Source organism: Cyclopterus lumpus, chromosome 13, assembly GCF_009769545.1.
Source record: "Cyclopterus lumpus isolate fCycLum1 chromosome 13, fCycLum1.pri, whole genome shotgun sequence".
Classification (NCBI taxonomy): Eukaryota; Metazoa; Chordata; class Actinopteri; order Perciformes; family Cyclopteridae; genus Cyclopterus; species Cyclopterus lumpus.
In genome coordinates, this window is record NC_046978.1 from 20810289 (window position 1) to 20832788 (window position 22500).

General features: G+C 38.2%; 1 protein-coding gene across 2 annotated transcripts in view; it reads right to left on the reverse strand.

Annotated features, from left to right (window-relative positions):
• The window catches only part of col4a4 (collagen, type IV, alpha 4), an 80224-nt gene that overhangs the window by 42246 nt on the left and 15478 nt on the right, over nucleotides 1-22500 (reverse strand). For both annotated transcript variants that reach the window (XM_034549248.1, XM_034549249.1), the window contains exon 4: nucleotides 20840-20911. In XM_034549248.1, the coding sequence (XP_034405139.1) occupies nucleotides 20840-20911 (72 nt within the window). The remainder of the gene's footprint in view (nucleotides 1-20839; nucleotides 20912-22500) is intronic.

The following is a 22500-nucleotide window of genomic DNA, read 5'->3' on the forward strand; positions in this document are numbered from 1 at the left end:
TGACTGAGTATATAAACATCTGGACTACAACGTGACTGAGTATATAAACATCTGGACTACAATGTGATGTGACTGAGTATACAAACATCTGGACTACAATGTGACTACAATGTGACTGAGTGTATCAACATCTGGACTACAATGTGACTGAGTATATAAACATCTGGACTACAATGTGACTGAGTATATAAACATCTGGACTACAATGTGACTGAGTGTCTAAACATCTGGACTACAATGTGACTGAGTATATAAACATCTGGACTACAATGTGACTGAGTATATAAACATCTGGACTACAACGTGACTGAGTATATAAACATCTGGACTACAATGTGATGTGACTGAGTATACAAACATCTGGACTACAATGTGACTACAATGTGACTGAGTGTATCAACATCTGGACTACAATGTGACTGAGTGTCTAAACATCTGGACTACAATGTGACTGAGTATATAAACATCTGGACTACAATGTGACTGAGTATATAAACATCTGGACTACAACGTGACTGAGTATATAAACATCTGGACTACAATGTGATGTGACTGAGTATACAAACATCTGGACTACAATGTGACTACAATGTGACTGAGTGTATCAACATCTGGACTACAATGTGACTGAGTATATAAACATCTGGACTACAATGTGACTGAGTATATAAACATCTGGACTACAATGTGACTACAATGTGACTGAGTGTATCAACATCTGGACTACAATGTGACTGAGTGTCTAAACATCTGGACTACAATGTGACTGAGTATATAAACATCTGGACTACAACGTGACTGAGTATATAAACATCTGGACTACAATGTGACTGAGTATACAAACATCTGGACTACAATGTGACTGAGTATATAAACATCTGGACTACAATGTGACTGAGTGTATAAACATCTGGACTACAATGTGACTAGAATGTGACTGAGTGTATCAACATCTGGACTACAATGTGACTGAGTGTATAAACATCTGGACTACAATGTGACTGAGTGTATAAACATCTGGACTACAACGTGACTGAGTATATAAACATCTGGACTACAATGTGACTAGAATGTGACTGAATGTATAAACATCTGGACTACAATGTGACTGAGTGTATAAACATCTGGACTACAATGTGACTGAGTGTATAAACATCTGGACTACAATGTGACTACAATGTGACTGAGTGTATCAACATCTGGACTACAATGTGACTGAATGTATAAACATCTGGAATACAACGTGACTGAGTGTATAAACATCTGGACTACAATGTGACTACAATGTGACTGAGTGTATCAACATCTGGACTACAATGTGACTGAATGTATAAACATCTGGAATACAATGTGACTGAGTGTCTAAACATCTGGACTACAATGTGACTGAGTGTATAAACATCTGGACTACAATGTGACTGAGTGTATAAACATCTGGACTACAATGTGACTACAATGTGACTGAGTGTATCAACATCTGGACTACAATGTGACTGAATGTATAAACATCTGGAATACAACGTGACTGAGTATATAAACATCTGGACTACAATGTGACTACAATGTGACTGAGTATATAAACATCTGGACTACAACGTGACTGAGTGTCTAAACATCTGGACTACAATGTGACTGAATGTATAAACATCTGGAATACAACGTGACTGAGTATATAAACATCTGGACTACAACGTGACTGAGTGTCTAAACATCTGGACTACAACGTGACTGAGTATATAAACATCTGGACTACAATGTGACTGAGTATATAAACATCTGGACTACAACGTGACTGAGTGTCTAAACATCTGGACAACAATGTGACTGAGTATATAAACATCTGGACTACAACGTGACTGAGTATATAAACATCTGGACTAGAACGTGACTGAGTGTCTAAACATCTGGACTACAACGTGACTGAGTATATAAACATCTGGACTACAATGTGACTCAGTATATAAACATCTGGACTACAACGTGACTACAATGTGACTGAGTGTCTAAACATCTGGACAACAATGTGACTGAGTATATAAACATCTGGACTACAACGTGACTACAATGTGACTGAGTGTCTAAACATCTGGACTACAACGTGACTGACTATATAAACATCTGGACTACAACGTGACTACAATGTGACTGAGTATATAAACATCTGGACTACAATGTGACTGAGTGTCTAAACATCTGGACTACAACGTGACTGAGTATATAAACATCTGGACTACAATGTGACTGAGTGTCTAAACATCTGGACTACAGCGTGACTGAGTATATAAACATCTGGACTACAATGTGATGTGACTGAGTATACAAACATCTGGACTACAATGTGACTACAATGTGACTGAGTGTATCAACATCTGGACTACAATGTGACTGAGTATATAAACATCTGGACTACAATGTGACTGAGTATATAAACATCTGGACTACAATGTGACTACAATGTGACTGAGTGTATCAACATCTGGACTACAATGTGACTGAGTGTCTAAACATCTGGACTACAATGTGACTGAGTATATAAACATCTGGACTACAACGTGACTGAGTATATAAACATCTGGACTACAATGTGACTGAGTATACAAACATCTGGACTACAATGTGACTGAGTATATAAACATCTGGACTACAATGTGACTGAGTGTATAAACATCTGGACTACAATGTGACTAGAATGTGACTGAGTGTATCAACATCTGGACTACAATGTGACTGAGTGTATAAACATCTGGACTACAATGTGACTGAGTGTATAAACATCTGGACTACAACGTGACTGAGTATATAAACATCTGGACTACAATGTGACTAGAATGTGACTGAATGTATAAACATCTGGACTACAATGTGACTGAGTGTATAAACATCTGGACTACAATGTGACTGAGTGTATAAACATCTGGACTACAATGTGACTACAATGTGACTGAGTGTATCAACATCTGGACTACAATGTGACTGAATGTATAAACATCTGGAATACAACGTGACTGAGTGTATAAACATCTGGACTACAATGTGACTACAATGTGACTGAGTGTATCAACATCTGGACTACAATGTGACTGAATGTATAAACATCTGGAATACAATGTGACTGAGTGTATAAACATCTGGACTACAATGTGACTGAGTGTATAAACATCTGGACTACAATGTGACTGAGTGTATAAACATCTGGACTACAATGTGACTACAATGTGACTGAGTGTATCAACATCTGGACTACAATGTGACTGAATGTATAAACATCTGGAATACAACGTGACTGAGTATATAAACATCTGGACTACAATGTGACTACAATGTGACTGAGTATATAAACATCTGGACTACAACGTGACTGAGTGTCTAAACATCTGGACTACAATGTGACTGAATGTATAAACATCTGGACTACAACGTGACTGAGTATATAAACATCTGGACTACAACGTGACTGAGTGTCTAAACATCTGGACTACAACGTGACTGAGTATATAAACATCTGGACTACAATGTGACTGAGTATATAAACATCTGGACTACAACGTGACTGAGTGTATAAACATCTGGACTACAATGTGACTGAGTATATAAACATCTGGACTACAACGTGACTGAGTATATAAACATCTGGACTAGAACGTGACTGAGTGTCTAAACATCTGGACTACAACGTGACTGAGTATATAAACATCTGGACTACAATGTGACTCAGTATATAAACATCTGGACTACAACGTGACTACAATGTGACTGAGTGTCTAAACATCTGGACAACAATGTGACTGAGTATATAAACATCTGGACTACAACGTGACTACAATGTGACTGAGTGTCTAAACATCTGGACTACAACGTGACTGACTATATAAACATCTGGACTACAACGTGACTACAATGTGACTGAGTATATAAACATCTGGACTACAATGTGACTGAGTGTCTAAACATCTGGACTACAACGTGACTGAGTATATAAACATCTGGACTACAATGTGACTGAGTGTCTAAACATCTGGACTACAGCGTGACTGAGTATATAAACATCTGGACTACAATGTGACTACAATGTGACTGAGTGTATCAACATCTGGACTACAATGTGACTGAATGTATAAACATCTGGAATACAATGTGACTGAGTGTATAAACATCTGGACTACAATGTGACTGAGTGTCTAAACATCTGGACTACAATGTGACTGAGTGTATAAACATCTGGACTACAATGTGACTGAGTGTATAAACATCTGGACTACAATGTGACTGAGTGTATAAACATCTGGACTACAATGTGACTACAATGTGACTGAGTGTATAAACATCTGGACTACAATGTGACTGAGTGTATAAACATCTGGACTACAATGTGACTACAATGTGACTGAGTGTATAAACATCTGGACTACAATGTGACTACAATGTGACTGAGTATATAAACATCTGGACTACAACGTGACTGAGTGTCTAAACATCTGGACTACAATGTGACTGAATGTATAAACATCTGGAATACAACGTGACTGAGTATATAAACATCTGGACTACAACGTGACTGAGTGTCTAAACATCTGGACTACAACGTGACTGAGTATATAAACATCTGGACTACAATGTGACTGAGTATATAAACATCTGGACTACAACGTGACTGAGTGTCTAAACATCTGGACAACAATGTGACTGAGTATATAAACATCTGGACTACAACGTGACTGAGTATATAAACATCTGGACTAGAACGTGACTGAGTGTCTAAACATCTGGACTACAACGTGACTGAGTATATAAACATCTGGACTACAATGTGACTCAGTATATAAACATCTGGACTACAACGTGACTACAATGTGACTGAGTGTCTAAACATCTGGACAACAATGTGACTGAGTATATAAACATCTGGACTACAACGTGACTACAATGTGACTGAGTGTCTAAACATCTGGACTACAACGTGACTGACTATATAAACATCTGGACTACAACGTGACTACAATGTGACTGAGTATATAAACATCTGGACTACAATGTGACTGAGTGTCTAAACATCTGGACTACAACGTGACTGAGTATATAAACATCTGGACTACAATGTGACTGAGTGTCTAAACATCTGGACTACAATGTGACTGAGTATATAAACATCTGGACTACAATGTGACTACAATGTGACTGAGTGTATCAACATCTGGACTACAATGTGACTGAATGTATAAACATCTGGAATACAATGTGACTGAGTGTATAAACATCTGGACTACAATGTGACTGAGTGTCTAAACATCTGGACTACAATGTGACTGAGTGTATAAACATCTGGACTACAATGTGACTGAGTGTATAAACATCTGGACTACAATGTGACTGAGTGTATAAACATCTGGACTACAATGTGACTACAATGTGACTGAGTGTATAAACATCTGGACTACAATGTGACTGAGTGTATAAACATCTGGACTACAATGTGACTACAATGTGACTGAGTGTATAAACATCTGGACTACAATGTGACTACAATGTGACTGAGTGTATAAACATCTGGACTACAATGTGACTGAGTGTATCAACATCTGGACTACAATGTGACTGAATGTATAAACATCTGGAATACAACGTGACTGAGTATATAAACATCTGGACTACAATGTGACTACAATGTGACTGAGTATATAAACATCTGGACTACAACGTGACTGAGTGTCTAAACATCTGGACTACAATGTGACTGAATGTATAAACATCTGGAATACAACGTGACTGAGTATATAAACATCTGGACTACAACGTGACTGAGTGTCTAAACATCTGGACTACAACGTGACTGAGTATATAAACATCTGGACTACAACGTGACTACAATGTGACTGAGTATATAAACATCTGGACTACAACGTGACTACAATGTGACTGAGTATATAAACATCTGGACTACAATGTGACTGAGTGTCAAAACATCTGGACAACAACATGACTGAATGTATAAACATCTGGAATACAACGTGACTGAGTATATAAACATCTGGACTACAATGTGACTACAATGTGACTGAGTATATAAACATCTGGACTACAACGTGACTGAGTGTCTAAACATCTGGACTACAATGTGACTGAATGTATAAACATCTGGACTACAACGTGACTGAGTATATAAACATCTGGACTACAACGCGACTGAGTATATAAACATCTGGACTACAACGTGACTACAATGTGACTGAGTATATAAACATCTGGACTACAACGTGACTGAGTGTCTAAACATCTGGACTACAACGTGACTGAGTATATAAACATCTGGACTACAATGTGACTACAATGTGACTGAGTGTATCAACATCTGGACTACAATGTGACTGAATGTATAAACATCTGGAATACAATGTGACTGAGTGTATAAACATCTGGACTACAATGTGACTGAGTGTATAAACATCTGGACTACAATGTGACTGAGTATATAAACATCTGGACTACAACGTGACTGAGTATATAAACATCTGGACTACAATGTGACTGAGTATATAAACATCTGGACTACAACGTGACTGAGTATATAAACATCTGGACTACAATGTGACTGAGTATACAAACATCTGGACTACAATGTGACTGAGTGTCTAAACATCTGGACTACAATGTGACTGAGTGTCTAAACATCTGGACTACAATGTGACTGAGTATATAAACATCTGGACTACAATGTGACTGAGTATATAAACATCTGGACTACAATGTGACTGAGTATACAAACATCTGGACTACAATGTGACTGAGTATATAAACATCTGGACTACAATGTGACTGAGTGTCTAAACATCTGGACTACAATGTGACTGACTATATAAACATCTGGACTACAACGTGACTGAGTATATAAACATCTGGACTACAACGTGACTGAGTGTCTAAACATCTGGACTACAATGTGACTACAATGTGACTGAGTGTATCAACATCTGGACTACAATGTGACTGAATGTATCAACATCTGGACTACAATGTGACTGAATGTATAAACATCTGGAATACAATGTGACTGAGTGTATAAACATCTGGACTACAATGTGACTGAGTGTCTAAACATCTGGACTACAATGTGACTGAGTGTATAAACATCTGGACTACAATGTGACTACAATGTGACTGAGTGTATCAACATCTGGACTACAATGTGACTGAGTGTCTAAACATCTGGACTACAATGTGACTGAATGTATAAACATCTGGAATTCAACGTGACTGACTATATAAACATCTGGACTACAATGTGACTGAGTATATAAACATCTGTACTACAACGTGACTGAGTGTCTAAACATCTGGACTACAATGTGACTGAGTGTATAAACATCTGGAATACAACGTGACTGAGTGTCTAAACATCTGGACTACAACGTGACTGAGTATATAAACATCTGGACTACAACGTGACTGAGTGTATAAACATCTGGACTACAACGTGACTGAGTGTCTAAACATCTGGACTACAACGTGACTGAGTATATAAACATCTGGACTACAACGTGACTGAGTGTATAAACATCTGGAATACAACGTGACTGAGTATATAAACATCTGGACTACAACGTGACTGAGTATATAAACATCTGGACTAGAACGTGACTGAGTGTCTAAACATCTGGACTACAACGTGACTGAGTATATAAACATCTGGACTACAACGTGACTGAGTATATAAACATCTGGACTACAACGTGACTGAGTGTCTAAACATCTGGACTACAACGTGACTGAGTATATAAACATCTGGACTACAACGTGACTGAGTATATAAACATCTGGACTACAACGTGACTACAATATGACTGAGTATATAAACATCTGGACTACAACGTGACTACAATGTGACTGAGTATATAAACATCTGGACTACAATGTGACTGAGTGTATAAACATCTGGACTACAATGTGACTACAGTGTGACTGAGTGTATTAACATCTGGACTACAATGTGACTGAGTGTCTAAACATCTGGACTACAACGTGACTGAGTATATAAACATCTGGACTACAACGTGACTACAATGTGACTGAGTGTCTAAACATCTGGACTACAATGTGACTGAATGTATAAACATCTGGAATACAACGTGACTGACTATATAAACATCTGAACTACAACGTGACTGAGTGTCTAAACATCTGGACTACAACTTGACTGAGTATATAAACATCTGGACTACAACGTGACTACAATGTGACTGAGTGTCTAAACATCTGGACTACAATGTGACTGAATGTATAAACATCTGGAATACAACGTGACTGAGTGTCTAAACATCTGGACTACAATGTGACTGAGTATATAAACATCTGGACTACAACGTGACTACAATGTGACTGAGTATATAAACATCTGGACTACAACGTGACTACAATGTGACTGAGTATATAAACATCTGGACTACAACGTGACTGAGTGTCTAAACATCTGGACAACAACATGACTGAGTATATAAACATCTGGACTACAACGTGACTGAGTGTCTAAACATCTGGACTACAACGTGACTGAGTGTCTAAACATCTGGACAACAATGTGACTAAGTATATGAACATCTGGACTACAACGTGACTACAATGTGACTGAGTGTCTAAACATCTGGACTACAACGTGACTGAATGTATAAACATCTGGAATACAATGTGACTGAGTGTATAAACATCTGGACTACAATGTGACTGAGTGTATAAACATCTGGACTACAATGTGACTGAGTGTATAAACATCTGGACTACAATGTGACTGAGTATATAAACATCTGGACTACAATGTGACTGAGTATATAAACATCTGGACTACAATGTGACTGAGTATATAAACATCTGGACTACAACGTGACTGAGTATATAAACATCTGGACTACAATGTGACTAAGTATACAAACATCTGGACTACAATGTGACTGAGTGTCTAAACATCTGGACTACAATGTGACTGAGTATACAAACATCTGGACTACAATGTGACTGAGTATATAAACATCTGGACTACAATGTGACTTCAACGTGACTGAGTATATAAACATCTGGACTACAATGTGACTGAGTATACAAACATCTGGACTACAATGTGACTGAGTATATAAACATCTGGACTACAATGTGACTGAGTGTCTAAACATCTGGACTACAATGTGACTGAGTATATAAACATCTGGACTACAACGTGACTGAGTATATAAACATCTGGACTACAACGTGACTACAATGTGACTGAGTGTATCAACATCTGGACTACAATGTGACTGAATGTATCAACATCTGGACTACAATGTGACTGAATGTATCAACATCTGGACTACAATGTGACTGAATGTATAAACATCTGGAATACAATGTGACTGAGTGTATAAACATCTGGACTACAATGTGACTGAGTGTCTAAACATCTGGACTACAATGTGACTGAGTGTATAAACATCTGGACTACAATGTGACTACAATGTGACTGAGTGTCTAAACATCTGGACTACAATGTGACTGAGTGTCTAAACATCTGGACTACAATGTGACTGAATGTATAAACATCTGGAATTCAACGTGACTGACTATATAAACATCTGGACTACAATGTGACTACAATGTGACTGAGTATATAAACATCTGGACTACAATGTGACTACAATGTGACTGAGTATATAAACATCTGTACTACAACGTGACTGAGTGTCTAAACATCTGGACTACAATGTGACTGAGTGTATAAACATCTGGAATACAACGTGACTGAGTATATAAACATCTGGACTACAACGTGACTGAGTGTCTAAACATCTGGACTACAATGTGACTGAGTGTATAAACATCTGGACTACAATATGACTGAGTATATAAACATCTGGACTACAACGTGACTGAGTATATAAACATCTTGACTACAATGTGACTGAGTGTATAAACATCTGGACTACAATGTGACTATAGTGTGACTGAGTGTATCAACATCTGGACTACAATGTGACTGAGTGTCTAAACATCTGGACTACAACGTGACTGAGTATATAAACATCTGGAATTCAACGTGACTACAATGTGACTGAGTGTCTAAACATCTGGACTACAACGTGACTGAGTGTCTAAACATCTGGACTACAACTTGACTGAGTATATAAACATCTGGACTACAACGTGACTACAATGTGACTGAGTGTCTAAACATCTGGACTACAACGTGACTGAGTGTCTAAACATCTGGACTACAATGTGACTGAGTATATAAACATCTGGACTACAACGTGACTACAATGTGACTGAGTATATAAACATCTGGACTACAACGTGACTGCAATGTGACTGAGTGTCTAAACATCTGGACTACAACGTGACTGAGTGTCTAAACATCTGGACAACAATGTGACTAAGTATATAAACATCTGGACTACAACGTGACTACAATGTGACTGAGTATATAAACATCTGGACTACAATGTGACTGAGTGTCTAAACATCTGGACTACAACGTGACTGAGTATATAAACATCTGGACTACAATGTGACTGAGTGTCTAAACATCTGGACTACAATGTGACTGAGTGTCTAAACATCTGGACTACAATGTGACTGAGTGTCTAAACATCTGGACTACAATGTGACTGAGTGTATCAACATCTGGACTACAACGTGACTGAGTGTATCAACATCTGGACTACAATGTGACTGAGTGTCTAAACATCTGGACTACAATGTGACTGAGTGTATAAACATCTGGACTACAACATGACTGAGTGTATAAACATCTGGACTACAACGTGACTGAGTGTATAAACATCTGGACTACAATGTGACTGAGTGTATAAACATCTGGACTACAACGTGACTGAGTATATAAACATCTGGACTACAATGTGACTGAGTGTCTAAACATCTGGACTACAATGTGACTGAGTATATAAACATCTGGACTACAATGTGACTGAGTATACAAACATCTGGACTATAATGTGACTGAGTGTCTAAATATCTGGACTACAATGTGACTGAGTATACAAACATCTGGACTACAACGTGACTGAGTATATAAACATCTGGACTACAATGTGACTGAGTATATAAACATCTGGACTACAATGTGACTGAGTGTCTAAACATCTGGACTACAATGTGACTGAGTGTCTAAACATCTGGACTAGAATGTGACTGAGTATATAAACATCTGGACTACAATGTGACTGAGTATATAAACATCTGGACTACAATGTGACTGAGTATACAAACATCTGGACTACAATGTGACTGAGTGTCTAAACAACTGGACTACAATGTGACTGAGTATACAAACATCTGGACTACAATGTGACTGAGTATATAAACATCTGGACTACAATGTGACTTCAACGTGACTGAGTATATAACATCTGGACTACAATGTGACTGAGTATATAAACATCTGGACTACAACGTGAGTGAGTATATAAACATCTGGACTACAATGTGACTGAGTGTCTAAACATCTGGACTACAATGTGACTGAGTATATAAACATCTGGACTACAATGTGACTGAGTGTCTAAACATCTGGACTACAATGTGACTACAATGTGACTGAGTGTATCAACATCTGGACTACAATGTGACTGAGTGTCTAAACATCTGGACTACAATGTGACTGAGTGTCTAAACATCTGGACTACAACGTGATTACAATGTGACTGAGTATATAAACATCTGGACTACAATGTGACTGAGTGTATAAACATCTGGACTACAATGTGACTACAATGTGACTGAGTGTATCAACATCTGGACTACAATGTGACTGAGTGTCTAAACATCTGGACTACAATGTGACTGAGTGTCTAAACAACGTGACTACAATGTGACTGAGTGTATAAACATCTGGACTACAATGTGACTGAGTGTATAAACATCTGGACTACAATGTGACTGAGTGTATAAACATCTGGACTACAATGTGACTGAGTATATAAACATCTGGACTACAACGTGACTGAGTATATAAACATCTGGACTACAATGTGACTGAGTATATAAACATCTGGACTACAACGTGACTGAGTATATAAACATCTGGACTACAATGTGACTGAGTATACAAACATCTGGACTACAATGTGACTGAGTGTCTAAACATCTGGACTACAATGTGACTGAGTATACAAACATCTGGACTACAATGTGACTGAGTATATAAACATCTGGACTACAATGTGACTTCAACGTGACTGAGTATATAAACATCTGGACTACAATGTGACTGAGTATACAAACATCTGGACTACAATGTGACTGAGTATATAAACATCTGGACTACAATGTGACTGAGTGTCTAAACATCTGGACTACAATGTGACTGAGTATATAAACATCTGGACTACAACGTGACTGAGTATATAAACATCTGGACTACAACGTGACTACAATGTGACTGAGTGTATCAACATCTGGACTACAATGTGACTGAATGTATCAACATCTGGACTACAATGTGACTGAATGTATCAACATCTGGACTACAATGTGACTGAATGTATAAACATCTGGAATACAATGTGACTGAGTGTATAAACATCTGGACTACAATGTGACTGAGTGTCTAAACATCTGGACTACAATGTGACTGAGTGTATAAACATCTGGACTACAATGTGACTACAATGTGACTGAGTGTCTAAACATCTGGACTACAATGTGACTGAGTGTCTAAACATCTGGACTACAATGTGACTGAATGTATAAACATCTGGAATTCAACGTGACTGACTATATAAACATCTGGACTACAATGTGACTACAATGTGACTGAGTATATAAACATCTGTACTACAACGTGACTGAGTGTCTAAACATCTGGACTACAATGTGACTGAGTGTATAAACATCTGGAATACAACGTGACTGAGTGTATAAACATCTGGACTACAACGTGACTACAATATGACTGAGTATATAAACATCTGGACTACAACGTGACTGAGTATATAAACATCTGGACTACAATGTGACTGAGTGTATAAACATCTGGACTACAATGTGACTATAGTGTGACTGAGTGTATCAACATCTGGACTACAATGTGACTGAGTGTCTAAACATCTGGACTACAACGTGACTGAGTATATAAACATCTGGAATTCAACGTGACTGACTATATAAACATCTGAACTACAACGTGACTGAGTGTCTAAACATCTGGACTACAACTTGACTGAGTATATAAACATCTGGACTACAACGTGACTACAATGTGACTGAGTGTCTAAACATCTGGACTACAACTTGACTGAGTGTATAAACATCTGGACTACAACGTGACTACAATGTGACTGAGTGTCTAAACATCTGGACTACAACGTGACTGAGTGTCTAAACATCTGGACTACAATGTGACTGAGTATATAAACATCTGGACTACAACGTGACTACAATGTGACTGAGTATATAAACATCTGGACTACAACTTGACTGCAATGTGACTGAGTGTCTAAACATCTGGACTACAACGTGACTGAGTGTCTAAACATCTGGACAACAATGTGACTAAGTATATAAACATCTGGACTACAACGTGACTACAATGTGACTGAGTATATAAACATCTGGACTACAATGTGACTGAGTGTCTAAACATCTGGACTACAACGTGACTGAGTATATAAACATCTGGACTACAATGTGACTGAGTGTCTAAACATCTGGACTACAATGTGACTGAGTGTCTAAACATCTGGACTACAATGTGACTGAGTGTCTAAACATCTGGACTACAATGTGACTGAGTGTATCAACATCTGGACTACAACGTGACTGAGTGTATCAACATCTGGACTACAATGTGACTGAGTGTCTAAACATCTGGACTACAATGTGACTGAGTGTATAAACATCTGGACTACAACATGACTGAGTGTATAAACATCTGGACTACAACGTGACTGAGTGTATAAACATCTGGACTACAATGTGACTGAGTGTATAAACATCTGGACTACAACGTGACTGAGTATATAAACATCTGGACTACAATGTGACTGAGTATACAAACATCTGGACTACAATGTGACTGAGTATATAAACATCTGGACTACAATGTGACTGAGTATACAAACATCTGGACTATAATGTGACTGAGTGTCTAAATATCTGGACTACAATGTGACTGAGTATACAAACATCTGGACTACAACGTGACTGAGTATATAAACATCTGGACTACAATGTGACTGAGTATATAAACATCTGGACTACAATGTGACTGAGTGTCTAAACATCTGGACTACAATGTGACTGAGTGTCTAAACAACTGGACTACAATGTGACTGAGTATACAAACATCTGGACTACAATGTGACTGAGTATATAAACATCTGGACTACAATGTGACTTCAACGTGACTGAGTATATAAACATCTGGACTACAATGTGACTGAGTATATAAACATCTGGACTACAACGTGAGTGAGTATATAAACATCTGGACTACAATGTGACTGAGTGTCTAAACATCTGGACTACAATGTGACTGAGTATATAAACATCTGGACTACAATGTGACTGAGTATCTAAACATCTGGACTACAATATGACTGAGTATACAAACATATGGACTACAATGTGACTGAGTATATAAACATCTGGACTACAATGTGACTGAGTATACAAACATCTGGACTACAATGTGACTGAGTATATAAACATCTGGACTACAATGTGACTACAATATGACTGAGTATATAAACATCTGGACTACAACGTGACTACAATGTGACTGAGTATATAAACATCTGGACTACAATGTGACTGAGTGTATAAACATCTGGACTACAATGTGACTACAATGTGACTGAGTGTATCAACATCTGGACTACAATGTGACTGAGTGTCTAAACATCTGGACTACAATGTGACTGAATGTATAAACATCTGGAATTCAACCTGACTGACTATATAAACATCTGGACTACAACGTGACTGAGTGTATAAACATCTGGACAACAATGTGACTGAGTCTATAAACATCTGGACTACAACGTGACTACAATGTGACTGAGTATATAAACATCTGGACTACAACGTGACTACAATGTGACTGAGTGTCTAAACATCTGGACTACAACGTGACTGAGTGTCTAAACATCTGGACAACAATGTGACTGAGTATATAAACATCTGGACTACAACGTGACTGAGTGTCTAAACATCTGGACTACAATGTGACTGAGTGTCTAAACATCTGGACTACAATGTGACTGAGTGTATAAACATCTGGACTACAACGTGACTGAGTGTATAAACATCTGGACTACAATGTGACTGAGTCTATAAACATCTGGACTACAATGTGACTGAGTGTCTAAACATCTGGACTACAATGTGACTGAGTGTCTAAACAACGTGACTACAATGTGACTGAGTGTATAAACATCTGGACTACAACGTGACTGAGTGTATAAACATCTGGACAACAATGTGACTGAGTCTATAAACATCTGGACTACAACGTGACTACAATGTGACTGAGTATATAAACATCTGGACTACAATGTGACTGAGTGTCTAAACATCTGGACTACAACGTGACTGAGTATATAAACATCTGGACTACAATGTGACTGAGTGTCTAAACATCTGGACTACAATGTGACTGAGTGTCTAAACATCTGGACTACAATGTGACTGAGTGTATAAACATCTGGACTACAACGTGACTGAGTGTATAAACATCTGGACTACAATGTGACTGAGTGTATCAACATCTGGACTACAATGTGACTGAGTGTCTAAACAACTGTAATACAATGTGACTGAGTATACAAACATCTGGACTACAATGTGACTGAGTATATAAACATCTGGACTACAATGTGACTTCAACGTGACTGAGTATATAAACATCTGGACTACAATGTGACTGAGTATATAAACATCTGGACTACAACGTGAGTGAGTATATAAACATCTGGACTACAATGTGACTGAGTATATAAACATCTGGACTACAACGTGACTGAGTGTATAAACATCTGGACTACAATGTGACTGAGTGTCTAAACATCTGGACTACAATGTGACTGAGTATATAAACATCTGGACTACAATGTGAGTGAGTATATAAACATCTGGACTACAATGTGACTGAGTATATAAACATCTGGACTACAACGTGACTGAGTGTATAAACATCTGGACTACAATGTGACTGAGTGTCTAAACATCTGGACTACAATGTGACTGAGTATACAAACATATGGACTACAATGTGACTGAGTATATAAACATCTGGACTACAATGTGACTGAGTATACAAACATCTGGACTACAATGTGACTGAGTATATAAACATCTGGACTACAATGTGACTACAATATGACTGAGTATATAAACATCTGGACTACAACGTGATTACAATGTGACTGAGTATATAAACATCTGGACTACAATGTGACTGAGTGTATAAACATCTGGACTACAATGTGACTACAATGTGACTGAGTGTATCAACATCTGGACTACAATGTGACTGAGTGTCTAAACATCTGGACTACAATGTGACTGAATGTATAAACATCTGGAATTCAACGTGACTGACTATATAAACATCTGAACTACAACGTGACTGAGTGTCTAAACATCTGGACTACAACTTGACTGAGTATATAAACATCTGGACTACAACGTGACTACAATGTGACTGAGTGTATAAACATCTGGACTACAACGTGACTGAGTGTATAAACATCTGGACAACAATGTGACTGAGTATATAAACATCTGGACTACAACGTGACTACAATGTGACTGAGTATATAAACATCTGGACTACAACGTGACTACAATGTGACTGAGTGTCTAAACATCTGGACTACAACGTTACTGAGTGTCTAAACATCTGGACAACAATGTGACTGAGTATATAAACATCTGGACTACAACGTGACTACAATGTGACTGAGTATATAAACATCTGGACTACAATGTGACTGAGTGTCTAAACATCTGGACTACAATGTGACTGAGTGTCTAAACATCTGGACTACAATGTGACTGAGTGTATAAACATCTGGACTACAACGTGACTGAGTGTATAAACTTCTGGACTACAATGTGACTGAGTGTATAAACTTCTGGACTACAATGTGACTGAGTGTCTAAACATCTGGACTACAATGTGACTGAGTGTCTAAACATCTGGACTACAATGTGACTGAGTATATAAACATCTGGACAACAACGTGACTGAGTATATAAACATCTGGACTACAATGTGACTGAGTATACAAACATCTGGACTACAATGTGACTGAGTGTCTAAACAACTGGACTACAATGTGACTGAGTATACAAACATCTGGACTACAATGTGACTGAGTATATAAACATCTGGACTACAATGTGACTTCAACGTGACTGAGTACATAAACATCTGGACTACAATGTGACTGAGTATATAAACATCTGGACTACAACGTGAGTGAGTATATAAACATCTGGACTACAATGTGACTGAGTGTTTAAACATCTGGACTACAATGTGACTGAGTATATAAACATCTGGACTACAATGTGACTGAGTGTCTAAACATCTGGACTACAATGTGACTGAGTATACAAACATATGGACTACAATGTGACTGAGTATATAAACATCTGGACTACAATGTGACTGAATATACAAACATCTGGACTACAATGTGACTGAGTATATAAACATCTGGACTACAATGTGACTGAGTATACAAACATCTGGACTACAATGTGACTGAGTATACAAACATCTGGACTACAATGTGACTGAGTATATAAACATCTGGACTACAATGTGACTGAGTATATAAACATCTGGACTACAACGTGACTACAATGTGACTGAGTATATAAACATCTGGACTACAATGTGACTGAGTATACAAACATCTGGACTACAATGTGACTGAGTATACAAACATCTGGACTACAATGTGACTGAGTATACAAACATCTGGACTACAATGTGACTGAGTATACAAACATCTGGACTACAATGTGACTGAGTGTCTAAACATCTGGACTACAATGTGACTGAGTATACAAACATCTGGACTACAATGTGACTGATTATATAAACATCTGGACTACAACGTGACTGAGTATATAAACATCTGGACTACAATGTGACTGAGTATATAAACATCTGGACTACAATGTGACTGAGTATATAAACATCTGGACTACAACGTGACTGAGTGTCTAAACATCTGGACTACAATGTGACTGAGTATATAAACATCTGGACTACAATGTGACTGAGTATATAAACATCTGGACTACAACGTGACTACAATGTGACTGAGTATATAAACATCTGGACTACAACGTGACTGAGTATATAAACATCTGGACTACAATGTGACTGAGTGTCTAAACATCTGGACTACAATGTGACTGAGTGTCTAAACATCTGGACTACAATGTGACTGAGTGTATAAACATCTGGACTACAACATGACTGAGTTTTTAAACATCTGGAGTTAAAACGTGACTGAGTGTATAAACATCTGGACTACAATGTGACTGAGTGTATAAACATCTGGACTACAATGTGACTGAGTATACAAACATCTGGACTACAATGTGACTGAGTATATAAACATCTGGACTACAATGTGACTGAGTATATAAACATCTGGACTACAATGTGACTGAGTATACAAACATCTGGACTACAATGTGACTGAGTGTCTAAATATCTGGACTACAATGTGACTGAGTATACAAACATCTGGACTACAACGTGACTGAGTATATAAACATCTGGACTACAATGTGACTGAGTATATAAACATCTGGACTACAACGTGACTGAGTATATAAACATCTGGACTACAATGTGACTGAGTATATAAACATCTGGACTACAATGTGACTGAGTGTCTAAACAACTGGACTACAATGTGACTGAGTGTCTAAACATCTGGACTACAATGTGACTGAGTATATAAACATCTGGACTACAACGTGACTGAGTATATAAACATCTGGACTACAATGTGACTGAGTATACAAACATCTGGACTACAATGTGACTGAGTGTCTAAACAACTGGACTACAATGTGACTGAGTATACAAACATCTGGACTACAATGTGACTGAGTATATAAACATCTGGACTACAACGTGAGTGAGTATATAAACATCTGGACTACAATGTGACTGAGTGTTTAAACATCTGGACTACAATGTGACTGAGTATATAAACATCTGGACTACAATGTGACTGAGTGTCTAAACATCTGGACTACAATGTGACTGAGTATACAAACATATGGACTACAATGTGACTGAGTATATAAACATCTGGACTACAATGTGACTGAATATACAAACATCTGGACTACAATGTGACTGAGTATATAAACATCTGGACTACAATGTGACTGAGTATACAAACATCTGGACTACAATGTGACTGAGTATACAAACATCTGGACTACAATGTGACTGAGTATATAAACATCTGGACTACAATGTGACTGAGTATATAAACATCTGGACTACAACGTGACTACAATGTGACTGAGTATATAAACATCTGGACTACAATGTGACTGAGTATACAAACATCTGGACTACAATGTGACTGAGTATACAAACATCTGGACTACAATGTGACTGAGTATACAAACATCTGGACTACAATGTGACTGAGTATACAAACATCTGGACTACAATGTGACTGAGTGTCTAAACATCTGGACTACAATGTGACTGAGTATACAAACATCTGGACTACAATGTGACTGATTATATAAACATCTGGACTACAACGTGACTGAGTATATAAACATCTGGACTACAATGTGACTGAGTATATAAACATCTGGACTACAATGTGACTGAGTATATAAACATCTGGACTACAACGTGACTGAGTGTCTAAACATCTGGACTACAATGTGACTGAGTATATAAACATCTGGACTACAATGTGACTGAGTATATAAACATCTGGACTACAACGTGACTACAATGTGACTGAGTATATAAACATCTGGACTACAACGTGACTGAGTATATAAACATCTGGACTACAATGTGACTGAGTATATAAACATCTGGACTACAACGTGACTACAATGTGACTGAGTATATAAACATCTGGACTACAATGTGACTGAGTATACAAACATCTGGACTACAATGTGACTGAGTATACAAACATCTGGACTACAATGTGACTGAGTGTCTAAACATCTGTACTACAATGTGACTGAGTATACAAACATCTGGACTACAATGTGACTGATTATATAAACATCTGGACTACAATGTGACTGAGTATATAAACATCTGGACTACAACGTGACTGAGTATATAAACATCTGTAATACAACTTGACTGAGTATATAAACATCTGGACTACAATGTGACTGAGTATATAAACATCTGGACTACAACGTGACTGAGTGTCTAAACATCTGGACTACAATGTGACTGAGTATATAAACATCTGGACTACAATGTGACTGAGTATATAAACATCTGGACTACAACGTGACTACAATGTGACTGAGTATATAAACATCTGGACTACAATGTGACTGAGTATATAAACATCTGGACTACAACGTGACTACAACGTGACTGAGTATATAAACATCTGGACTACAATGTGACTGAGTATATAAACATCTGGACTACAATGTGACTGAGTATATAAACATCTGGACTACATTATTACAGTTTGTGTGTTTTAGTGTATGCGTTTTACGAGCCAACAATGAAGGTGTCACAGGAGAGAGCAGCTGTGATGATGTCATGCTGCAGGAGTGCATTTGATTGGCTGCTGTGTGTGAGTGGGCGGAGTCTTACCCTTGCTCCTTTGGCTGGGAAACACTGGCAGGTGGAGCAGTCCCTGCCGCCGCACGGCTCGGTCTGCTCGCCCTGGAAACCAAGATACAACAAATAACATCATGAAGAGATCATTCATCATCATCATAATAACAACAACAACAACTCAATGCTTCATCAACAGGACATCTCTTCAGTTCAGTGCAGAACTTTGTTGTACCATTGGAGGACATCATTATGACATCATTATGACATCAGTGTGAGCATGACACATGCTAATAATGTGCCAATCAGACAATCAGGTTTATATTGAATGTAATCATGAGGAGTAAAGCAGTTACAACAGCTCCTGGTTTCTTCACCCAAATCCATCTGGTCCCATCTGGTCCCGTCTGGTTCCATCTGGTCCCATTTGGTCCCTTCTGGTTCCATCTTGTCTGACTAAAAGTGATTCCAGGAGAGCAGCTGTCGGCCTCCAGATGTTTGAGACCAGCATTCGTAGCTAAACCCGACAGAACATTATGCGCCGTAATTATCCCGTATCCCACGAAATGATTTAATTTGTTATCGATGTAATCATGAAGTCCAGCGGATGAGACGAGATGTCCACATGGATTTATTCTTCACATAACTTTTTTTCGTGTAACAAGCATAACTCTGGACTTCATGGAGTAACTTTCCGTACGTTCTCTTACTAAACCGCCGCTTGAGGAGGTTTCTGACTTGTTTGAGGGTTGTGTAGGAGTACTGGGGTACTGGGACCGTAATATTGAGTCCTTAGATAACTAAAATTAGAGCTGTGTCTGTATCCTCAGGAGGTGTCGGACTCCAGCAGGTTTGTCTTCTGGTCACAAATCTGAAGGTGTAGGACTCCCTACAAAGGAAGGATCTTTACCAGAAACTCATAACCACAGATGAGGGACCCAACCTAGAAGACTAGTAAATCAAGAGCTTTGGCTCAGCTCCATCTTCAATAACAACAACCCTTCCCTTCCATGTGACCCTGACTGGTGGACCAGAGCCAGAGATACGTCTCCTTGTGAGGGATTCAATTCAATTCAATTCAGTTTATTTTGTATAGCCCAATATCACAAATTACAAACTCCCCTCAGAGGGCTTTACAATCTGTACACATACGACATCCCTGACCTTTGACCTCACATCGGATCAGGAAACACTCCCCAAAAATAACCTTTGACAGGGAAAAAAGGGAAAAAACCCTTCAGGAGAGCAACAGAGGAGGATCCCTCTCCCCGGATGGACAGATGAATAGATGTCATGTGACCAGATGAACAGAGTTACAGAGTTACATAAACACATTACATGAATATGACAATGTATGAATGGAACTCCAATCCATGAAACAGAAGGAGGTAGAGAGGAGGAGGCGGGGCATCAGCAGGGCCAATGGGAGGCCGGCTCACCAGGAATCAGACACCTCCAGGTCCAATGGACCCTCTGAGACGTGAAGCCACAACGACTCCGGGGAGGAAGCAGAGTTAATAAGGTGCAATGGAGAGATGTAAATTCATCCATAAGGAGAGAGAGAAGAGGAGAGAGGTGCTCAGTGTATCCTAAAACATCCCCCATCAGCATATAAGCCTATAGCAGCATATCAAGGGGCTGGACCAGGGCAAACCTGATTCAGCCCTAACTATAAGGGCTATTAAAGAGGAAAGTCT